The following is a 24,163-nucleotide window of genomic DNA, read 5'->3' as shown; positions in this document are numbered from 1 at the left end:
AGAAAAACCAAGCTATTCAGTTTCCATTTTTGTGAACTGTTTTATGATTGCCCTCAAGGGGAAGGTGATCTGGGTAAAAAATCAATATATGGATTTTGGGTGGAATTCCTTAGCCATTTTATAGTGAAAACAGAACTTCCCAACTCATGTGGGTCACTAAGAGGTTACAAGTATGTTGAAATAATGATCTCCTCAGCATTCCAAATACCTGAGCAGAATCTGGGCCAACTGGAGTCCGTGAGCTAATAACTCCAGCCACGTGCAACCTCATTTTTGCATTCCAGTATGCTAAACAAATATCACTTTGATATTTGACATGGAAAAGGTTGAGAAACACACAGCACAAGAACAGGAACAATCCTTTCATATACACTGCCTTGTTTCAATAGTGGGCATGAAATTAAAACCCTCTGAAATTGGATGACCTCAGTTATCCTAAAACTATGCCAGTACAGGCCCTGATGAGGTGATCATTTGTCCCTAGGGCTTTATAAAGTATAGACAGCTGATGCTCTAAAACCTTCCATCACTACCTGTAATGTAGATGCCTGACTCCCTAGTTAAACACTATGATAACTTGGCAGTATGTGGAAATGAACTCATTTGCCTCTGAGTTTAGAGAGAAAAGATCTGTAAGCATCATATGTTTTTCTAACAGCTTGTCATATCACTCGTGGTACTATTAGAGAACAAAGGCAACTGGGCATTACATGGCTCCAAAAAGAACAAGAATCAAACATGACTGTCTCTGCCTCAGAGATTCTTTAAAAACCAATCTATTTATTAGTTTGTTAGGTGGATACTAAAAAACACTGGGGCATAGGTGCTCACACCAAAGGACCCCCCCGACCCCCAGAAAGAATGTGAACAGAACTGACTACATGGCCTTCTTAATCTTCTTCAACCCAACAAAGTCAAGAAAAGCCTTGTGAAGGGCAGAAACCAATGGAGGTTACACTAGAGTAAGGACATCATTATATTGGCCAACCATAAAGTTTCTTAACCATGGCTATCTGCAACTGCTCTAACATTGCAGCCTGAGGTGATAAAAAGCAAGGGCGGGTCAACAGGGTTTACTTTACTGCTGTATTTTGGACAGATCCTTGCACAGCAACATACTTACTACTTTGGAATATAACAAAACATGATTCTTAGCATATTTTGCCAGCAAAGTTGTCCTGAGGTATTAAAGTGAGTATCACCACTGGAAGGTCTAAATTCCAGCACCAATAAACACAACCATCAGCTCAGTTCTACTATTATTTTATTTTTTTAAATATTTTTGAAAAAATATAATTTTTTTACAATATTTTCAACTTAAACACTATTCACACTGAACACGTATGGCAGCTTAACCTACCCAAATATGAAGTTTAAGAAGCCAAAACTGTTCTAGCTTTGTTAAAAGAAAAGTTGTGCTGCAGACTACTGTCGTGATGGTTAACAAAGCAAGGAAAGCACCATTCAAATCATGTTACAATCTTTGTTCAATTGAATTATGGGTTGGTGTTCATCATATGTTAGATTTTACACAGGTATAGCTATGATGCAATGAATCCTTAGAAAAAGATGCAATTCTTGAATCACATACTTCCTCAGACGTAACATTAGGAGTAGAATTCAATATTTCTAACATGATAACATACCAGAAAAGCCAGGACTAGCTCGCTATCTGATCACTACCTTGTAACTTCAGTAACCAAAGACATACTTATCTATAATGAATTATCTCAATTAACAGAATTTCTTCAGAAAAAGGAGGTTCTTTTTAATGGGGACAAATGCAAATTTAAGTCTAAACTGAGAAATCGGCTTAACAATTGGAACTCAATTTAAATTTAAAACAAGTTTAGACATTACAAGTATTAGTTAACCCTAAGGGACCAGTTTAGCCTCAAAGACAATTTAGTACAATTTAGAGGTCATTTAACTTGGTGCTTTGTCACAACTTGACTGGTGCTTCTTTCCTCGCTGTCTTCACATCAAGCCATGGGGCCAATTCTAGTTTCAGTAAATGTTTGACAGCTTTTACTTAATAACAGTCTCAGCACTTTTATTAAGCATGCAAGACTAACAAAAACTTTGGCAATGCATAAGTGTAACACAGTGACAAGAGAGAGCTTTTACAATTAAGTCTTCTAATACTGCCTTCACAGTGTGGAAATTGTGCTACATCCACCAAAAGAGGGCCCCGTCTACTCAAATATTTTAGTACTTCACCCCAGGAACAAACTCCTTTGCATTTGGATTCAGATTGCTCTTGACCTGGAAAATAAATACATAAAAAAGCAAGTTCATTAACAGATGGCTTCAGATACTCAGAAGCATTCAACCTAGATCCACAGGCAAAAATATATGCCCCCTCAAAAAAACAAAACATACGACAAAAGTAAGAACTCAGATTGTAAGGTTACAATTAACCCAAAAAAAATCTATGGCAGGAAAAGGAGGAACTAGATGTAAGCTATATATCATATTATATCAAATTAAATTAACTTTCTAAAAAAGTAGCAATTGAAATTAAGTTTGCTTAGGTGTAACCAGAAACCCACTCACTCACATAAACTAAATGAATAGCACTGAACAAGGAATTGTTAATCTATGATGCCTGACTTTCTTACCATGCAAACATGTTAAACAAGTGTTGAAATTATGATTAAAGTAACTGGAGAACTGTTGATGGATTAATTTTACTTTATGATCCCAATTGAAAATATGGAGCTGTCTTTCTACAACTGCTGTCTTCTAATTCCCACAGGAAGCATGGTACCAGGAAAAGAAACGTATATGGGAGCCAGACACCTAAGTCCAAAATCTCACCTCTGTCCCTAACTTCCTGTGTAAACTCAAACAAGTCACCCTCTCTCGGATTCCATTTTGCATCAGTTTAAACAAAAAAAGGGAGGAATGGGCCAAAGTCTCTAAGAGCCTTAGAGACCTGTACCAACATTATTCTAGGTCTCTAAATCCTTAATTTCCTAAGTAGACATGTCAGTGTATAGGAAGAATAGCTGGAAATTCTCCTCTTGCATTTTGGAGTGCAAGTTGATAAAGATGAAAAGAAACCAGGACATATTCCAGGGGCTGAAATGTAGGTAAATTGGCAGGCTTTTACACTGAATTTGACCCCTACATGTCACTTACTTCAAGACCAATGGCACAATATTAAACATGTCAGAGTAATAATTTTAGTTTCATAATTTATACAAAGCAATTTCCTTGGACAGGATATATTCTCCCTTCCCCCAAGGGAAATATATCTAACTTTAACGTGTAGAGTTTAAATAAAAAATTTTCAGTGTTCTTGAATGTACAATCTTTTGGCAGCTACAGAAGAATGAGAATGAAACAAAGTAATTTCAAATAGACTTGAGCAATCCAGTGCTGTGGAATTATACTGGATCCAGATTAAAGTTACACATTATGCCTAGCAAAGGGCTTTACTCATTAGGACAAAAAGGATTATTTGTGGAGTGAATAACATAGCCATAAGCAAACATATCCCCATACACTATTCAGATCATACATCTGGCTCAATCAGGTTATCATCATTTACTGGAACAAAGGCTATACAACAATATAAATTTCAGTGTTCTCTACACAGTACTTCAGAAGAATGGTTTCCAAATGCCTGACTTGGGCAGGTTGGAGATATAATAAATTCTCTGGAGTGCTTTTTAAAAATTAAAATATCTAGGAGATTGATTCTCCAGGTATGGGATGCAGCTGAAAAACTGATTTTTGTTTTTAATGCTTCACAGGTAATTATGATGTACAGATTAGGAAACCACTGCACAGTAACCAGAAGACAATCACAAAAAAAACTTCAGAGTCCAGTGGGCAAATTCCAGAGAACTATCTTGTAGAAGCAACTAGAGACTGTAAACACGGAAAGAAAGGTTAACATTCAGACTTAGAAAAAACTGTTTGGCTTCAGAAAATTATTTTAATTTTAGTGGACTCATGAGGTTGTACTCTAGTGCTGATGTTTAGTTATCACAATTCCTGAAAAAAACTTTTTACTGCAAATATATCATGAGCAATGAGACCCTGACAATAACTAAAAATACAAATATAGGTTCGTGTCCCTTTTCTGCCAAGAACTTGTAAAATTCCTTATTAAATAACAGTTCCAAACAAACTGGGTACCTCAACAAAACCCTAGGTCAGGAAAAGATCTCTAAAATTTTACTTTCAGATAAAATTCTGCATATTTCATCAAATGTTTAGGATAAGATTAAAGAACAAAACTTCTCCATCAAGTTACTACTGTATAGGCAAGTCACATGGTAATACTATATATTTTTTGGATTAATTCTTTAAGACATTTAAGTATCCTAGGGCAATATCAAGACTAAAAGAAAACATCACGACTAAAAGCAGAGGCAAGAAGTTCATTATTAGTCTAAGAGTAGCTCCATAGTGTTGCCTGAAGTCACTCCATGTCTTAAGTGAGACAGAGAAGCCTCTGCTTCCACTGTAAGAAACAGCACAATTTCTGAAGGGGGAAAGATGCAGAACTCTTCCTAAACAGATAGTAGCTGGCTTTTCTGCTTATGGGAAAGATAAGATAGGTTTTAAAAAGATGAAAAATAACTTTTTACCACAAGATCTTCCAGAGAAGAGCCATCACTGATAACAAGGTCATTAAATTGGTCTTGAATTTGGTCCATAGTTTGTGGGAGATCTCGAGCTGGAATAAACCACTCATGCTCTTCTTCCTCTTCCAGCATTTCTTGGAAACAGCGTTCAATAAATTCTTCTTCCCATAATTCCTCTTCTATCTAAGTTTACAATAAATAAAGGATAATTTATAGCACACTTGGTAAGACATCACTAGGAATGGCTTAAAATATCTTGTAACTAAGCCCTTTAAAAAATACATCATACCTTCTCCTCAGCTTCTGTGCTAAGGAAAAAAATGTTTACCATAAAGACCTAGGAAAAATCTGTTTAGAGTTTTTCCTATGTCTTTACTTGTATTAGCAGAATATTCTTTTTTCCATTGAGGGTGGCAGGGAAGAAGTAACAAAGGAGTGCTCTCTTCAATGAATGCATATCAGAATTACCTGTGATACTTAAAAATTATGCAAACCCTAATCCAACTCAAAAATGATGGAAATAAAATCTCTAGCAGGTAGGGCATGGGTAATTAAAACAAAACAAAACAAAACAACCCAATTGGTTCTCAGTGAAATAAGACTAAACTGTTTTACCCTTGAATACCCATCACTGGACATGGAGAAGTCAAGCTGGTTACTGATTACCAAAGCAATGATTAGGGGAAGAATTAGAAGGAAGATGGGAATAAACACAAGAGATACGGGAATAAAAGAACATTTATCAGTGTATGAGAGTTCTCTAAAGAGAAGAGTGGTGTCAGAATTCTCAGGCTGATCAGATTGAGGACCTCAGGTGAAAAACAGTATAATTCTGCACTCATCTGTGCCTATGTGCTCCTGATTCCTGAATTCTCTTCAGTTTCACTGTAATATAGCTATCTAATTGGTGTAAGGCAGTGGTTTCCAAACCCAACTGCTCACTGGAACCATTGGTGAGCTTTTTAAAAACAGTTTCCCAGGCTCCTCTCTAGTCTTCTTGAATCAGAATCTCCAGGGTGGGACCCTGAAACAAGCTTCCCAAGTTATTTCAGTGAGCAGTTAAACCTGGCAGTAACTGGTAGCCAAATAAAATAGGAGTGGTGGCACATAAATTCACATATTTTACATATAAAAGACCAAATTAAAAAACACATTTCAAAAACAAGTACAACCATATTATTTGAAGGCTGTAAAGGGCAACAAAAAAGAACATGTTTGTATATAAAACTAACTTGTCTGTTGAATTCCTCTTCATTTTCCATCCACATGTACTCTGCAAATGGATTGTCATCCTCATGAGAATGACCGTTAATAATCACATCTTCGTTGATGATGCTTGGGCTAGTACTGCTGCGACTTGGATCTTTCATGGTTGGCGTTAGATCTCCTTTCTAACCTTAAAAGAATAATAGAGTTAATGTACTCATTCTTCAGTTTTCATTACTGAAAGAATTCATTTCCTTACTTATTGCTACCAGGCATCATGGTTAGGTGTTAGAGGCACATAATATACTAAGTGCACATGATAAATTGAGCAATTGGGAAATCAGAAAAGCTTCATTTTTTTCCAAATTATTTTAATGTTTAAATAATAGCTGAGGAGAGTAAATGAAGGTAATTATTTGCTCACATGGAATGTCGAAGCCATCCAATATATTTTATATTACATATTCCTTATTTTATAAAACAAGCACTGTCTGGAAGCCTTAGTCATTAAGTGAAATGATGAAAAGCAAATTCTACTTTTTAAAACTGATTTCAAAAAGTCCAGATGTTAAAAGTGAAAACTAACAAAATTTTAATAACCTTAGTTCCTCAGTCCCAAAGTATAGCTCTGGATCTTTCCTTAATTGCCCATTATTTGCTTTTTCTTTGGGTCTGTATCAAGTTCTGCCATTTCTGAATTTCTCCACTGTACAGTGAATTTTTGGTATCTAATCTCTTTTTATCTGAGTAAAAGTAGTAGGTCTAGTTTCTTTTAAAAGATGACCAGTAAGGGGGATCTCAACCCTTGGCGTGGTGTTGTCAGCACCATGCTCAGCCAGTGAGCCAACCGGCCATCCCTATATAATATCTGAACCCGTGGCCTTAGTGTTATCAGCACCGCACTCTCTCGAGTGAGCCACGGGCTGGCCACAGGTCTAGTTTCTTATGCTCTGTTCAGCATGGTCTAACCTAGTTGATATAATGCAGGTTTCAGATTCTACAATATTTGACCAATTCATTAAGTTAGAAATTGCTAAAAATAGGTTTACACAAAACAAGTCACCTATACATAAACTCAAACAGTAGTGTGATTCGTGCCAAAGAAAGGAAATAGCATACCTAATATGAGGACAGAGTTTAATCAAGTAAAATACTAAAACAAAAATCTCCTACTAGAAATATTTTTTCCCCTGGGGTAAGGTTCAAGGGAGAGACTTACTCTATGTGTGTTACCTGGCCAATTAAATTAACCTTATAAACTTATCCTTAAGAGCATGTAATTGTAATAAAAATCTATAGCTCTACAGAGATAGAGCTTATGTTTAAAAAAATATAAAAATATCCATAGCTGTTCATGGCTGTATGAATTTAGGACCTAACCTGGGGAGTGGGGTGGGGTCCTAAACAGTGAGTAGCAAACAGGAACCAATCCCTTCATTTGACAGATCCCAGTGAAAAGTATAGAGAAAGTACCCATAAAAATACTCAAAATACTGAATACTAACGACAATAGCATCATGGTGGTGAAAATTTTCATTTTTAAGAAATCTTCAGCTAAAAATTACTGAAAATTTGTGTACTATGCATGTGTATGAAAAAGAGGCAGAGACAGACTCAGTTATGTGCTAGGGTATTGTAGAAAGAAAACATGATTTGGATTAGGAAATTGAGGCACTGTAAAAGATAGCAGACAGACAATGAATATCTTTGTTTTTATTTATCATCAAACTTGGATGAAATAAAACTATTTTGACAACAAGTTTTGACTAAATAGCAATCAGTTCCTCTAAAGAAACTTACTTATTCTTATACGGGGTGGGGGGTGGGGTCCACAAAGAGTTCATGGAAAGATTCGTATTATCTTTTGTAGTTTTCCACAAACTTTTTGAAGTACTCTTGCATGTCAGGCTACCAAACATTTATATGCTCATCTTTAAACGAATTATATTTTAGAGTTTCCTCAAACACTATGAACAGCAGGAGTTGATTCTCCTTCTCAACTGGATGAAACTTTGCTTATTCTGTGTCTGAACCAATCATTAAGCTATGTTCAAACACACCCCAATTTATAACAGCTTTCCATTATTTTTCCAACTTGTACCCACTAAACTCTACCTTTCAGAATATCACAGCATTAACAAATAACAGGGCACACCATTTATATCTTTAGTTAAAACAGCAAAATAGCAGAGTACAGGATATTCAATATTCAATTGGAATTGGTTAAGTAGTAACTATATATGAGACATACATTTGCAGAAATACTTCTAACTTGCTTTTAAATATGCTTCAACGGGTTAAAGTATATCTATACATAAACACAATTTTTTAGAAAAGTGTTTTCCACACATTTTATGAGCACAAGTTTGTGCTAACAATGAAAAACCTGCCTCAACAAATTCTATAGTCTGGGAGTCATCAGCGGACTCCCTCCTTGTTTGATGTCAATCAGTGACAAATAAAATATAAACAGTGAGTAGTAAAAAAGGATCTGTGCAGTTGACAGGGCATAGGTCAGCTTTTTGCCAATTAACAACCTGTGGTTTCAGTATAGATCTCAGTGAAGGAGTCTACAAAGGACAGTAAATGAATACTTTGTAAAGCAATATTTGGAAAACAAATAATAATTAAAGCCAACAAGAATGAACTGGAAGGGCCGGCCCGTGGCTCACTTGGGAGAGTGTGGTGCTGATAACACCAAGGCCAAGGGTTCAGATCCCTATATAGGGATGGCCGGTTAGCTCACTTCAGAGAGTGTGGTGCTGACGACACCAAGTCAAGGGTTAAGATCCCCTTACTGGTCATCTTTTTTTTTTTTTTAAAAAAAGAATGAACTGGAGCCCGGGCACTAACTTCGTACCTCAAACAGCTGAGGGAAGGAACAACTGCTAACCAGATTTCTGGCTACAGCCAGCCAAATAAAAACCAGAGGGTAAAAGGTAAAGATTATTTACTTCCATAATGCTGACAAACCTGCAGTCATTGAGCTTAAGGTGTGTTAACGTATGGTAATATTAGGATTACCATACATTCCTGATGTATCATATGTAATATTATATCAGGATTTTTACTTTTTCTTCTATGACCTGTTCTTGACCCTTCTTGGACATACTTTTAAAAGTGTGTCCCCTGTGTGTCTTGTGCTATTTTTAAAAATTGAGATATAGTTCACATACCATAATAACATTTACCATTTTAAAGTGTTTGATTCAGTGGTTCTGCAAGGTTGTACATCACAAATACCTAATTCCAGAACATTTTCACCATCCCAAAAAGAAATCCCATATCATTTGTTGTCACTCCCCATTTCCCTCCAAGTGCCCTAACCCTAGGCGACCACTAGTCTATTTTTTGTCTCTATAGCTTTGCCTATTCTGGGCATTTCATATAAATGTAATCATAAAATATGTGGTCTTTTGTGTCTGGCCTCTTTCACTTATCATAATGTTTTCAAGGTTCATCGATGTTGCAGTAGCATGTACCAGCACTTCATTCCTCTCTATTGCCAAATATTATTTTATTGTATATATATACACATTTTATCTATTCATCAATTGATAAACATCTGGGTTGTTTCTGCTTTCTGCCTATTATGAATAATGCTGCTATCAACATCTGTGTATGGGCTGGCCAGTTAGCTTAGTCAATTGGTTAGAGCATGGTGCTGGTAATACCAAGGTCCAGGGTTCAATCCCTGTACTGGTCAGCCACCAAAACAAAAACAAAAACAACCAAACAACAAAAAAGCACTGCGTAGAAGCTTTTGGATGAGCACGTTTTCAGTTCTCTTGGGTATACATACCTACAGTGTGTTCTTTTAATACTAGTCTTATACTAGTGCATTTTCAACCATGACAGAAAAAATGAGCAAAAAAGGTGGCTGGATGACTTCCTCCCTACCACCAAGCACACTCCTCACTCCAAATCTTTTCCCCAAAGGTAACCACTGTTAATAATTTTTAATATATTTTCCCCCCAAAAGTATATGCAATATGCAGTAACAGTACTGCGTTTAAGGGCTTTACAGTTATCACCTCTTAATACTCACAAAAGTCCTGTAGGTATGTAGGTATTGTGATCACATTTTTTCAATGATGGGGAAACTAAATCTTAAGTAACTTGTTCCAGATTTCACATCTAGTAAACAATAGAGCTGAAATTCAAGTCAAGGCAGCCTGACTCTAAAAACATGCACCCGGTATTCAATGTTGCCTTTAAAACTTTTTTTTTTTTTGTCTTTTCCGTGACCGGCACTCAGCCAGTGAGTGCACCGGCCAGTCCTATATAGGATCCGAACCTGCAGCGGGAGCATCGCTGCGCTCCCAGCGCTGCACTCTCCCGAGTGCACCACGGGTTCGGCCCTTTTTTTTTTTTTTTAAAGATGACCAGTAAGGGGATCTTAACCCTTGACTTGATGTTGTCAGCACTGCGTTCTCCTAAGTGAGCTAACTGGCCATCCCTGTACAGGGATCCGAACCCGTGGCCTTGGTGTTATCAGCACCACACTCTCCCAAGTGAGGCACAGGCCGGTCCTTAAAACATTTTTTATACATATAATGGCTGGTTGAAGTTAAAGTTATTTTTACAGTATTAAATTCAACGAGTCTGCAGCTTCCAAGAGTAGTCAATACACAATATTTACTACATGCAAAAGTTCTCCAAAATAATAAAATATGAACTGCCAATACAAGCTACTTTTAAATGAATCTCTGGAATCTAATAAAAAGCTTACAACAACAAGGAGGATGCTTAATGAAGAAAAAACAGTTGAATTCCAGTAAGAGATCTTTGTGGTGTTTTAAATTACTCTGGGGCCATCCCCCACTTCATAGATTGGTGGCAGCTTTGAATATAATAGTCTGCATTCCTGGTACAGGTTAAAGAGAGCAATATGGATATTATTTGCAAAGAATCAGAGTTGTTTTGACCTGTTTGTCCTGGAGGACTGACTCTTGTTTGCTATGGCAGAGGGGGTGGAAGGCTTGTTGTTAAAAATAGTTAAAGGTAAGTCTCTCTCTGCTCTCTCTGCTTCCACCACCGTGCAATGTGAGACTCCAGGGTCACTGTCGCCACCACCAGATGAACTTTGGACTTCCTAGCCTCCAAAACTAGCCTGCACTTACACTGCTACATCTGAGACAAATCTGTGTGGCAAGGCTTAGAGGGATGGCCAACAGTTGCCTCACTGCCATTGGAGCTATTGATGCTACAACCTCTAACAGGCCTGTGAGCTGCCAGGAAGCCTTTAGCTGTTTTACTGAGAAGACAGTCCGTCCATGCAAGCAGGCTAACATGGTCTTATATCACAAAATGAAGCCAGAAGCAAAAGAAACTCGACAAATCTTTCTTTGCCATTTTATTCAAAGTTAAGAGTATAGTGTCAGTTGAACCTGAATTTGAACTTACTAGCTTCATGAGAACCTCTCAGAGCTTCAGATTCTTAATGTTTAAAATGGTTTATGAGAATTAAAAGATATGATGTGTATATATATATAGTCATGCATTGCTTAAAGACAGAAATACATTCTGAGAAATGCATCGTTAGCAATTTCATCTGTGCAAACATCATAGAGTATACTTAAACAAACCTACATGCTATAGCCTGCTACACACCCAGGTTGCATGATATAACCTATTGCTTCCACATGAGCAACACATTGTGCTACGACGTTATGGTGGCTATGACATCACCAGGTGATAGGAATTTTTCAGCTCCATTATAATCTTATGGGACCACGGTCATATATGAGGTTTGTTGTTGACTCGAACATCGTTATGCGGTACACAAGTGTGTACATATGGCATACACCCACTCACTATATTGTATACTGCCTGTTATAGGATCAATTCAATAACTGCTTTCTTCTCACTGTTTATATTATTGCTTTGGATCATGTGTAAATTTCCTCGCTGCTCACACTTATGATGTAGCTGAACCATAGCTACTTCCCACCTACTTGCAGATACATAAACAATAAGGCATTGACTGAAGAGAGAAGAGAAGGAAGAGTTTAATCTGGAAACCAAATGTCTTTAAGACATAATCCTGAGGTAAGCTGAAATAACCCTGTCCTCTGAGATTGTTTTTTGTTTTGTTTTTTTTTTTTTATACCAGTAAGGGGATCGCAACCCTCGGCATGGTGTGGGCTGCACCATGCTCAGCCAGTGAGCGTACCAGCCATCCCTATATAGAATCCGAACCCGCGGCCTCGGTGCTACCAGCGCCGCACTCTCCTGAGTGAGCCACAGGGCCGGCCTGTTTGTTTGTTTGTTTTTAAAGTAAAAATATCAGTTGAGTTTAAAAAAAAAAAAGGTAAATGTAACAGCAATAAAAACAGACAAAGCAAAACTGTTGGAGGAAAGGCTGCTGAAGGAGATGCTTTGAGAATAAGGGCTTTGAAAGGCTCCCACATATTCTGGGGGTCGTAGAAAGCTATGAGCAGGCCAGTGCTGGGCACATGCTCAGAAAAGACATGAGAAGGCCCTAGCTCTCATCTGTTGGATGACTTTCAAGCTCTGCACACAAAGGAAGCAAAAGCTATGGCAGAGCTGTACATTGCCTGAATGCTGAAGGTGTGCCTTAACACACACATACAACCCACCTGCAAAGACTGAGAGAATTTTGGTTTTTGCTTAAAGGCATTTAAAGAAATCTCTATTAAATTACTAGCTGACCACTAGGCTAACGGAACACAGTCTTCAACAGCCATACACATAAAAAGAATACAAACTTTACAAAACTATTTATTTCAGAAAAGTCACTAAACAGAAGTAGCAACAACCCTTGGGAGAGGAGAAATCTAATTTCCAGAGTTGCTACATTATAATCTTCAAAATGTCATTTTCAACAAAAATTATGAGGTGTGCAAAGAAATCAAAGTGTGGCCCATACTTGCACATAGGAGAAAAGGAAATTAATAGCAACTGTCCCTAAGGAAGCCCAGACATTGGACTTATTAAACAAAGACTTCAAATCAAGGTGAAAAGTATAATAACTGAAAAGAATAACTTACTAGAAGGGTTCTATAGCAGATTTGAGCAAGGAGAAGAAAAAAATCTGCAAACTTGAAGATAGGACAATTGAGATTATCAAGTCTGAGGAACGAAAAAAGAAAATGACAAAAAATAAACAGAACACTGGAGACCTATGGACACCATCAACTGTACCAACATATGCATAATGGGAGTCCCAGAAGAAGAGGAAAATGAGTTGGAAAGCATATCTGAAGAAATAATAACCTAAGACTGCCCAAATTTAATAAAAGGACATGAACCTATATATCCAAGAAGCTCTGTGAACTTCAAGTAGGATAAACTCAAGGTGATCCACACAAACACACATAATCAAATTGTTAAAAGCCAAAGAGAGCATCCTGAAAAAAGTGAGAGAAGCAACTTGTCACATACAAAGGATCCTCGATAAGATTAACAGCTAATTTCTCCTCAGAAATCATGGAGGTCAGAAGGCAACATATTCAAAGTGCTTAAAGAGAACCAAGATTCCATACCTGGCAAAACTATCCTTTCAAAAACGAAGGAAGGGCTGGTCAGTTAGCTCAGTTGGTTAGATGCAGCCTTGTAATACCAACGTCAAGGGTTCAGTTCCCCATATAGGCCAGCTGCCATAAGAAAAATAAAAAATAAAATAAAAAATTAAGAGAAACTAGGAGAAATTAAGACCTTCCCAGGTAAACAACTAATGAGTTTGTCACTAGTAGACCTGACCTATAAGAAAGCTAAAGTGAGTTCTTCATGCTGAAATGAAAGAATACCAGACACTAACTTGAATCCAAATGAAGAAATAAAGAACACTGGTAAACACAAAAGTCAGTAATAATGCATTTTTGGCTTATAAGTCCTTTTCTCCCCCTATATAATTTAAAAGACAAATGCAAAAAGCCAATAATTACAAATCCATAATAATGGGCATACAATGTATAAAGATGTATTTTTAACAATAACAAATTAAGGGGGGACTACTGAGCTATAACATGTTTTTGTATTTGTTTCAAACAAAGTTCACATTAATTCAAACTGAATTGTTTGTTACAAACTAAGATGCTAATTATTATCTCCAGGGTAACCTCCAAGAAAATAACTGAGGAATATACAGTAAAATATGTACACCTGGGGTGCATTATCATCCTATTCGGAGACAGCAAAAAACAAGCAGCTTCAAGACTCTAAGAGTCAATGAGCTCAAACCTATATATTAGCCTCCCTTGGCTAGGAGCAAGCTTTTCTCCAGAACAAAAACAACACAAACTTAGAGAAAATGCTGGAAACAAAACAGAAGCACCTACTTTGCACCTGAATGAAGTCTGAGGGCCCCAAGTAGATAATGGCTTGACAAAGAGAGTAAAAAACAAACTCTGAGAAATCAACCAGACCAATCTGCTTCTAATCTTATTTCTAACTCCTGCCTCAATCTGAACACTATAAACCTGGCAAAAATGGATTGAGAAAGCCAATAATTTCCCCCCAATTTTTTGTTTATTATTTGCTTCAAAGCATATTTCCAGACATATGTATTATCCTTTTTGTGTGTGGGAGAGAGGGAGGGGGGAGTGCAACTGGCCACTATGGTGTATTATGCTTTAAAACCTTAAAATTATCAGAAAATGTAATTTAAAAATTCATAATTTTTCAGCATTAATCTCATGCAAAAGATATCTTTTGATAACACAGTAAAACTAACTAAGAAAAAGTAGTTTAATATGTCCAGTAGTTATTAAAATACATGTAACAAGATTTGTCAAACGAAAATCACCTAATAATGCTTTTAGTAATCATATGAAAATTTTGTACAAAAGGTTTTTTGTATATAGGATCAACTTTGTTGGAAAAGAAAGCATTAAAGTGAAAAATATGTGTGTACAAAGTACGCTCTACCTAGCACTACCTAAAGAAAATACAAATTAGATGTACAAATGTCTAAAGTATGTATGAGTTTTTTCCATCTCCAATCCTACCTAGAGAGGTAGTCAATGTCAAGAGCTTGGTCCAATTAGCTAAGCCTTCTGGCCAGGAATATATGACTATTCAGATTTTATTTTAATTCCTTAAAGCAGTTATGAATTGAAGACTTCTTTTGCTAATAATGGTGGGCTAGATTATTTGGACTAGTCTTTCCACTGAAAACTAAAAGTGTTGGATAAAATTCTTTAAAACAAAAAAAACCTTAAAAGCACTAATGTGCTGTCAAGAAATGTAGTAATTCAGACAGCTAACTGGAACTTTTTTTTTGGCAGCTGGCCAGTAAGGGGATCCAACCCCTTGATCTTGGTGTTATAACATAATTGGAACTTTTTTTTTTTTTAAAAAGATGACCGGTAAGGGGATCTTAACCCTTGATTTGGTGTTGTCAGCACCACGCTTACCCAGTGAGCAAACTGGCCATCCCTATATGGGATCCGAACCCGTGGCCTTGGTGTTATCAGCACCGCACTCTCCCGAGTGAGCCACAGGCCTGCCCCCATAATTGGAACTTTTAAACATTGTGGCTGCCTTTGCTCTGAGGGCTTTGTCCATTAGGTTTCTGTGGGATGCCTTGTTCGCTGCCTCATGGGGCTAGAGGCACATAAGTCAAGATGGGAAATCTAATCCTCCCCACTCTAAGCTGGGACCCCAAAGGGCTATATGCTCAAGGTATGGGTGAACCAAAAGAAACTCCTGCTGCCCACCAAGTTGCCTTGTGATGGAGTCTGGATGTGTTGTCCCCTACAAAACTCAGGTGGAAATTTGGGCCCCAATGTGGCAGTATTGGAAACTGATTGAGTCATGGGGGTGGATCCCTCATGAATGGATAGATTAATGCTCTCCCTGGGGGAGGAGGGATAGTGATTGAGTTTGCCTCTATTAGTTCCCACGAGAGCTGACTGTTTAAAGGACCCTGGCACCTCCTCTCTCTCTCTCTCTCTCCCTATCTCTATCTCTCTCTCTCTATCTCTCTTGCTTCCTCTTGCCATGTGATCTGCTTGTACCTGCCGGCTGCCTGCCACTTTTCCGCCATGAGTAGCAGCAGCCTGAGGCCTGCGCCAGATGCAACTGTCCCAGAATCGTAAGCCAAATAAATCTCTCTTCTTTATCAATCATCCAGTCTCAGGTAATTCTGTTCTAGCAACACAAATGGACTAAAACACCTTGGCTCTAGCAAATCAAGAGAAAAAGGTGAGAGGGAACCCTGAGACACAGTCCCATCACCTGGGAGGTCCAAAATATCCTAAGGCATGAACTCAGTATGAGTTGGTCTTGAACTGATGGTGTCCCAGTGCCAGTACCCGGTAAAAACAAATGTGAACTCCTTGGGAGGAAGCCATCTTCATTCTAGGCCTTAGGGAAGTCCATAAATAATTTTTCAAGGACAAGGCATAATACATAGAGATAAGAAAAACCAGAAGGATAAAAACAAGGCACAATGAGCAAGCAGCAGCACAATTTACAAAAAGCATAAGGAGACCCACACTAGACTTAGTGGCACAGATGACAAAGCAAATGCTTATATATCAAGGTTGAAAACATCTTCAGGAAACAGCAACATATTAAAAGTGCACATTAGATTTGAAAAAAAGCCAAATAAAACTTCTAGATATATAAATATTATAACAAATAAAAACATAATTGGTTTGGTAACAGATTAGATGTAATAGAAAAACTGGAAGATGAAAGAAATTATTCAGAAACCAGCAATAACACAGAAAGATAAAAAAATATGGAAGAAGCGTCAAGCAATGTAGAGAGCAGAGTAGGAACAACCAAGTTCCAGAAGAAGAGGAAAAACAGGGCAGAGGTAGGATCTAATCTGAATATTCCAGATCTGAAAAAAGATATCAATCTACATGTTTACGAAGCCAAGAATCTCAAAGCAAGATAAACAGAAACAAATTGAGATACATTACTGTATAGCCAAACTGTAGAATATCAAAGATAATTTGTAAAAGCCAACGAAATTTTTTTAAAAGATTTTTCAAAAGAGTGATAAGAAAAGTCACATGCTTCTCAACAATAATAGGAAACAAAAGACTACATTGAAAGAAAATAACTGCAAACCCAGAATGCTATACCCTGCAGAACAGAGTTCAAAACTATAAAGTAAATGGAAATTTTTCCATTCTTATATTCAAGAATAGTTTGAGTAACCAAGAATTATGGGATCCCTGAAGGTAAATGAATGTAAAATTAAACAGATTTGGTACTTTTATTTTTTCTTTATTTTTTGCAGCTGGCCAGTACTAGGGATCCAAACCCTTGATCTTGGTGTAATGACACCATGCTCTAACCAACTGAGCTAACCTGGCCAGCCTGGGCTTGGTACTTTTAAAACTACTCTATCTTTAACAAACTTTATATATATATATATATTTTATTATGATTGGTCTATTCAGGTTTTCTACCCCTTTGGTTATTATGGTAATTTATATTTCACTAAAATTTCATTTTCTCCAGAATTTTAAGTTTGTTAAAAAATTACACAGAATATAACAATTCAAAGTTTTTATGTTTAATAGTTAATTTTACTAGATGTTCTTTTCCTCAATAAGGTCTACCAGAGATTTACTTTTGAAAAAAAAAAAATCCAGCTTTCCAATTTGCAGAATAGTGAGTATAATACACTGTTCATATATGCAAAAGGGGAGGAATGTGTGTGTATATATTCATTGTAGGCAAATGCATAGAGTCTCTGGAAGGATATAAAAGAAACTGAGAATCAAATTATGCAATCGAATTGTACAAGAGCTGTTACAATTCAATAATAAAAAGACAAACCTTATTTAAAAATGGGTAAAGGATCTGAATAGACACTTATCCAAAAGATATATAAATGGACAATAAGCACACGAGAAAATGTTCAACATCATTAACAACTGGGGAAATGCAAAACAAAACCACAATGAGATACCAATTCATACCTACTAAGATGGCCAAAATGAAAAACTACAGGTAAGTGCTGGTGAGAATATGGAGAAAGTGAAACCCTCCTTCACTACTGGTGCGAAAGTAAAATGCCTCTTTGGAAAACATTTGGGCAGATCCTAAAAAGGTTAAACATGGAGTTACCATATGACCTAGCAATTCCATTCCTAGGTAGGTACCAAAAGGAAATGAAAATATATGTCTACACAAAAACTTGTACACAAATGTTCAAAACAGCATTATTCTAAATAACCGAAAAGTGGATACAACCCAAATGTCCATCAGTTGATAAATACAATGTGGTATATCTATACAATGGAGTATCACCCAACAATAAAAAGAAATATTTGATCCACAGCATGGATGAACCTTGAAAAAATTATGTAAAGTGAAAGAAGCCAGTCACAAACGATTGTATGGAATCTGTTTATGTGAAATGTCCAGAATAGGCAAATCTATAGACGCAGAAAGCAGAGTGTGGTTGTCTATCACTAGGAGGGATGGGGGATTAAGGGTGACAACTAAGGGACATAAGGTTTCTTTTTGGGGTAATGAAAATGTTCTAAAATTGATTGTGGTAATGAACACACAATTCTGTCAATATACTAAAAATCACTCTAATGTACACTTTAAATGGGTTAATTGCATGGTATGTGAATTATATCTCAAAAAGGTGCTTAAAAATAACTGAGAATACTGGTTGTCTTCATGGACGAGAACTAGGTGGCTAGAAATATTTTTGTTGTAGCTCTTCAGTTTTGAATTAATTAGCTATTAAAATTCAACTTTAATAAGCAAAACCTCTGCTTTTGGTTTTACTGATCTTTTCTACTTGTTTTTGTTTCCTATTTTATTAATTTCAGTTTTTCTCACTTCATTTTCCCTACCTCTCTACTTAATATTAGGCTATTTGTTTCTAAAGTTGCCAAACATGTTTATTTTCAAACTTTCACAACAAAATTTTTTATATATAAACTTTCCCTAGAAGTTTTGATATGGAATATTGTCTTTATCAATTTTAGATAATTACAAATTATTTAACTTATAATGAGCCAAAAGAATATTTTTCTTAATTTCAAAGTGGTTAAGGGTTCTTTTGGTTATCTTCTAATGCACTAACTTCTAATTTTATTATGTTACAGACAGAAAAACCTTCATGTTTTGGAATTTATTACACTTTTGTTTACAACAACTATAAATGATTTTTGCAAAATGTTCCTTGGGCTGAAAGAGAAGAAATGTGTGATTTCTATTTTTACAGTAGAAAAATGACGTATATATATTAAGTTGATCTTTTTAATTGATCTGTTAAATTCTAAAAGTGGTTTATTCAAGGCCCCCACTATAACAATTGGATTATTTGACGGATCTGAGAATTTTTGTCTCATAGGGAATTAACATTTTTGATAACTGACATTTGATTTAATGTCTTCCATCATAATTTCATGTTTACTTTTCTTATATTTCTTTTTATGTTCTATTAAATATTTCTTTCCTGTGTTTATTTTCCTGCATTTAATAGCTCTATTTTCCTATCAATTAAAAATATTCTCTATACACCTCCAACCAACTCACCCCCGACCAACTCAAGACATTTAGAATGCTTTTCCTTCTTAAGTACATCTAATCCAATCACTTCTTCCAGTCAAGGCATGACCTTTAGAATGATTTTTTACTTACCCAGTTCCTCCCTTCCTGATCTCCTGAGTTTTGTGGAAGTTACTTAGCAATGTTAGATCCACACTATTAGTTTTTCTCATACAGTATATATCTTCTTAAATAATTTTTAATGGAATCCTTTACAATTCACATTATCTATTTATATTTTACAAGATTAACTACTCATCATTGTTTCTAATATTCATTATCTTCCCCTAACGACATTTTTTGGGGGTTTAATTTTAATTTAAATAAAATATTTCTTCAAAAGGTTACCTAGAGATACATATTTTTTTTTTTTTTTTTAAAGGATAATGTTTTATTGTTTGGTATTATCAATGCTACAACTCATATTCTTTATGGAGTTTAGTCCTATACAGATTCTGTAGAATTACTAATGCTTCCTGCCTTATGTGGTTCACATTTTTAAAGGGGAGCTTAATCTGAAGTTCTGCATGCTCTTTTCTTCTATTTGTTTTATTTGCATCACAATTCCTTCTAACATTTTCTATTTTCCTCCTTCAGCAAGAACTTTCTCTTTTGTTTGTTTGTTTGTTTTTTTTTTTTTTTTTCGTGACCGGCACTCAGCCAGTGAGTGCACTGGTCAGTCCTATATAGGATCCGAACCCGCGGCGGGAGCGTTGCCGCGCTCCAGCGCAGCACTCTACCAAGTGCGCCACGGGCTCGGCCCTAGAGATACATATTTTTAAGCCACTGCACGTCCAAAAATATCTTTTGCTTTCATGTTTCAATAAAAATATTAGTTGGGACAGAATTCTTAGACTTCTGTCCTTTCCGTCAATAATCTACGTACAGTCCAACTTTCACTATTTTAGAAAACCAATTTTCTTTCCTTTGTAAACATCCTGCTTTAGAGGAGAGCTTAAGCTGTTTTAACACTTAAGTTAATAAATTTCACCATCACTTGGGAGAGCATGGTGCTGGTAACACCAAGGTCACAGGTTCAAATCCCCATACAGGCCAGTTGTAAAACAAAAAAGAAAAAATACACTAGATTTTGGTTAGGTAAGAGCAATTTTTTCCCTATTAATACTGCCTGGAAATCAGCAAACCCTTTCAATTTACAAACTCGGGTCTTTACTATGTCTTCACCTGTTTTTTCCCCTTCTTGAAAAATGCCTCAAACATATTGGTTTCCAGCAGTGACTTTACAAAATTTTTAAATATGGGTATCTTTTAGGTTTTACAATCTTTCTCTCCTAGTTTCATCTAAGAATTCTCATTAAAATTCAAAGAGTTCTCTTGTTCCCTTCATTAAACAGCCTCCATAGGCACCAAACTTTTCTTATTCCCTTGGATTCTACTTCAAACTACTGTGACTCCTTAACCTTATTTGCACATATACATGTATTTTATGCATGTATATCTAAATATGAATATACATATCTTATACATATACAGCATATGTATTTTTTAGTGTATTAGTTGTCCCTTCAGCAGTTAGAGAGGATCAAGAAATTTTTCCAACAGTCTGTTTTCTACTCTGAAGCTTTAGTGTTTGGCAGTGTAAGGTAATGATGGAAAAAGCAGAACTCTGGAACCAGGCTGCCTTACTAGCTTTGTGATCATGGGCAATAAATAAACTCTCTGAATCTTAGTTTCCTCATCTGTTATACGAGTATTAATAATAGTACCAGGTAGACAGCCTGGCACATAACAATTAGCATTATCTATCTTGGTGCTTATTAAACATTCAGAGCAGTTAAAGGTCTTGAGACCAAGGTAGAAGGTAAAAAATCACAGGTCCTAAACCTGTAGGAGTGAAACAACATCATAGAAAAATTTCAGTCAAAGGCTATGTAACCCTAATGTGAACTGTAGTGTAACAAGAGTAATTAGGTGAAAGTACAGATGGATCCTCGTTACTGATAAAAGTTCAAGCACATCAGAAAAGCCACCCTCATGCAATTAGCAACATATAGCTATTTAAACTTGAATTCATTAAAATTTAGTTCTTCAGTTGCACTAGCCAAATTTCAAGTGCTGAGTTGACACACACGGTTAGTACCTACCTTATTGGACAGCACTGCTCTAAAAAATGATGAAATTAAGAAAAAAGACTGAGTTACTGGAACTGAACCTTGGGCTATATTAAATGCAAACTATTAATGCACCTGTGCAACAGTTGGTCCAGATCACAAAGGCAATCACTTGGACTTTAATGCTGAACCAGAGTCAGAAGAAATAGGTTAAAATCCCAGCTATGCCACTAATCACTGACAGGACCCCGGACCTGTCACTAAATCACAGGCGGCACAGTATTATGGTTAAGAGCACATAATCCGGACTAATTTGATTTGAATTCTAGCTCTTACTACTTGTTTAACACTGAGCAAGTTACCATCTCCCATTTGTTATCTTCATTTTACAGAAGAGCCTACCTCTTAGAGATGTTGAGGGCTAGATTAGTCAATATTTGTAAAAGCATGTAGAACAATGCCTGACATTATTAAGTGTTATATATAAGTATTTGCTAAGCAAAATAATCTCTCAAGCTTCTATTTCCTCAGTTTCAAAATGGACAAGATAAAATTTGCTCTGCTTATTTCACAGACTGTTCTGATAATAAATATGAAAACAGAATGTAAATTACAAGATGTAAAAGCACAAAAGGTTATTAAAGAAGGTGGAAAATAAGGCTCTCTGGCCCCTTGTAATCTCCCACAATATCAACTAAATTGCTGTGCTAACAGAAGACATTTAATAAATTTTAAAATTTTCATCGAAACTGGAGCATCATGCTATAGAGTCATAAAGGGATAAACCTGACGAAAGTACAGAGTGCTTATTCAAGGAAAAGCCTGCTGTAAACTTACTCTGTCCCAAAGAGGGTGGATATTGCCTACCTCAATCTGAGCTCTCAAGGAGCAGTATGCACAGCCTTTAACCACTACAGTGAATCTCCATTCCCTAACCCCCTACCCTTAAAGAAACAGAAAATCACTTGCTATAGTTGTTTTGCTAAAGTTCACTATTAACAAGTGGCATAAACAGACGAATTTGCCCCAAACATCCTTTCACAAACGAGGAATAGAACCATAAAACAGCAAATACTGGGAGTCTCATCAAAAATCCTTATAGAGACCCTGTTCCTACCTACGAACATAACTTACAGCGGATGAAACTTTTCGAAGGCTATTTATGAAATGCAAACCAACAACTCATCAATTGATCAAATGAAATTTGTGAAAAACAATGCCACTACGGTACAAGGCAATGTACCATGCAAAATGCTAAAAGCCAGCACACGCAAAATGGGAATTTGTCTTCTGTTGAAATAAACGTCTAAGACTGTAAGGTAAGTTAGACCTCCTCTCCAGGAAAACTGAAAGTCAAATTCTTTCGTGAGTCTGAAGTTTCTGTGAGGCCATGGGGCTGCAAAATCAGGGAAAGCAAGACAACAAAAGGAAGCAGACAAAGCTAGGAATCACTAAAAAATATCACTGCTGGCTGCTGAAAGAGAAGTTTTAAAAACATACCTTCACCACAAGCCTTATTTTATTTTGTTTTGGTAGTGGTGGGGAAGGAGGTGAGTAAGTACAGAATACTATTAAAAGGTAAGAGGACCAGAATCAAAGACTGTGAACTCTGTGGGCCCTCTAACTCAAAGTCCTCCTGGAATAAGGGTTCCCAGTATTCCACAGAAAGGGCTTCCTATCCGGAGCATGCGATACGAAACAACTAAAAGTAAGGGGTAGGGATGGCGAAGTAAGAGAAAGAGGATCAGAAAGTACAGGCCCATCGACGGTTGCAGAGTGGTTCCCGAGGACGCCGCCAACCCGCCACTCCCTCCGCCCCTTTCTTTCCCCCCCACCCCAGCCTGGGCAGGAGCGCGCACGCGCAGCAAGTAGGGTCTGCGCGTGGCGGCGCGCAAGCGTAAAGTGGGTAGAAACAATGAGCTTTGTTACCGGGCGGTAGAGGGGGGTAGGGGAAAGGGTACGGGGTGAGGGGAAAAGGACTGTGGGGGTGGGGAACACGAGAAGGTGCTATCCCGGCAACCCTCGCGCGCCACCGAGGACCCGGATAGAGAGAGCCGTGAGATCCAAATCATAAATAATAATGACAATGAGAAAAAAAGCGACGGCCATTTCTCAGATTAAAAAGAGACGAAGTTGGTCCAAGCTCATTCCTCAGACTCGGCGGAAAGAAGCATGGAACAACAAAGGCCATACGGGGCTCGGTGGCCAACAACCCAGAGGACCCTTTAGGCCCCACTGTCGTCGCCGAGGTGCTGTCCTTCGGCCGAAGGGGCCGGCGCACCCCTCTCGCCGTTCTGCCCGAGGGGACCCCCTCACCCAGTGCACGGCAGCGGGGACGGCAGCCAACGAATCCTGTCGGCCTCCGCGGATCTCCACAGGCAGCGCCGCTCCCCCACTCGACGTGCGCCTCACCCGCCGCCTCCCTTCTCCAGCCCAAACAAACACCCCAGCCCGGAAGTGACCTCACTTCCGCCCCCACCGGCCCCGCCCATTGGTTCTGTCAGCGATACCCTCCCAGGCCACTAGAGAGCGCGCGAGAGAACGCACGACCCCCAAAGTCTCTTAGGTTCCCGGGCTGCACACGTGTGCATGCTCAATGGTCTTTCCTACACGCCCCGACAGTCCTGTCTTGTTCTCTCTGGGAGAGTGGAGACGAGCCACTGTTCCCAAACCCAGCCATCCATGGAGAATGATGGGATGCAGTGAGTGGGGGAGCTGGGGACTGAAAAACACCCTGCCATAATACACAGACGTGGTCTCCTAGACTTCAAACAAACCCACCAA

The 24,163-nt window shown here is 37.5% G+C and overlaps 1 protein-coding gene across 3 annotated transcripts; it reads right to left on the bottom strand.

Annotated features, from left to right (window-relative positions):
- Positions 1–1,247: 1,247 nt before the first annotated feature.
- Positions 1,248–23,822, bottom strand: PAIP2 (poly(A) binding protein interacting protein 2). 3 transcript variants are annotated; one of them, XM_063086645.1, is made up of 5 exons: positions 23,696–23,822; positions 13,316–13,426; positions 5,834–5,997; positions 4,605–4,784; positions 1,248–2,265 (listed from the first exon to the last, which is right to left on the bottom strand). In XM_063086645.1, the coding sequence occupies exons 3-5, from the start codon at positions 5,969–5,971 to the stop codon at positions 2,209–2,211; spliced, it is 375 nt and encodes a 124-aa protein (XP_062942715.1). In that variant the 5' UTR covers positions 5,972–5,997; positions 13,316–13,426; positions 23,696–23,822; the 3' UTR covers positions 1,248–2,208. The 3 variants fall into 3 exon arrangements, with proteins under 3 accessions (XP_062942715.1, XP_062942714.1, XP_062942713.1); XM_063086644.1 differs by lacking the exon at positions 13,316–13,426; XM_063086643.1 differs by lacking the exon at positions 13,316–13,426 and having other exon boundaries at positions 5,834–5,992.
- Positions 23,823–24,163: the final 341 nt, after the last annotated feature.

The sequence above is a fragment of the Cynocephalus volans genome, chromosome 2, assembly GCF_027409185.1.
Source record: "Cynocephalus volans isolate mCynVol1 chromosome 2, mCynVol1.pri, whole genome shotgun sequence".
NCBI lineage: Eukaryota > Metazoa > Chordata > Mammalia > Dermoptera > Cynocephalidae > Cynocephalus > Cynocephalus volans.
Note: the sequence above shows the minus strand (reverse complement) of the source record. Positions and strands in the feature narration are given on the sequence as shown.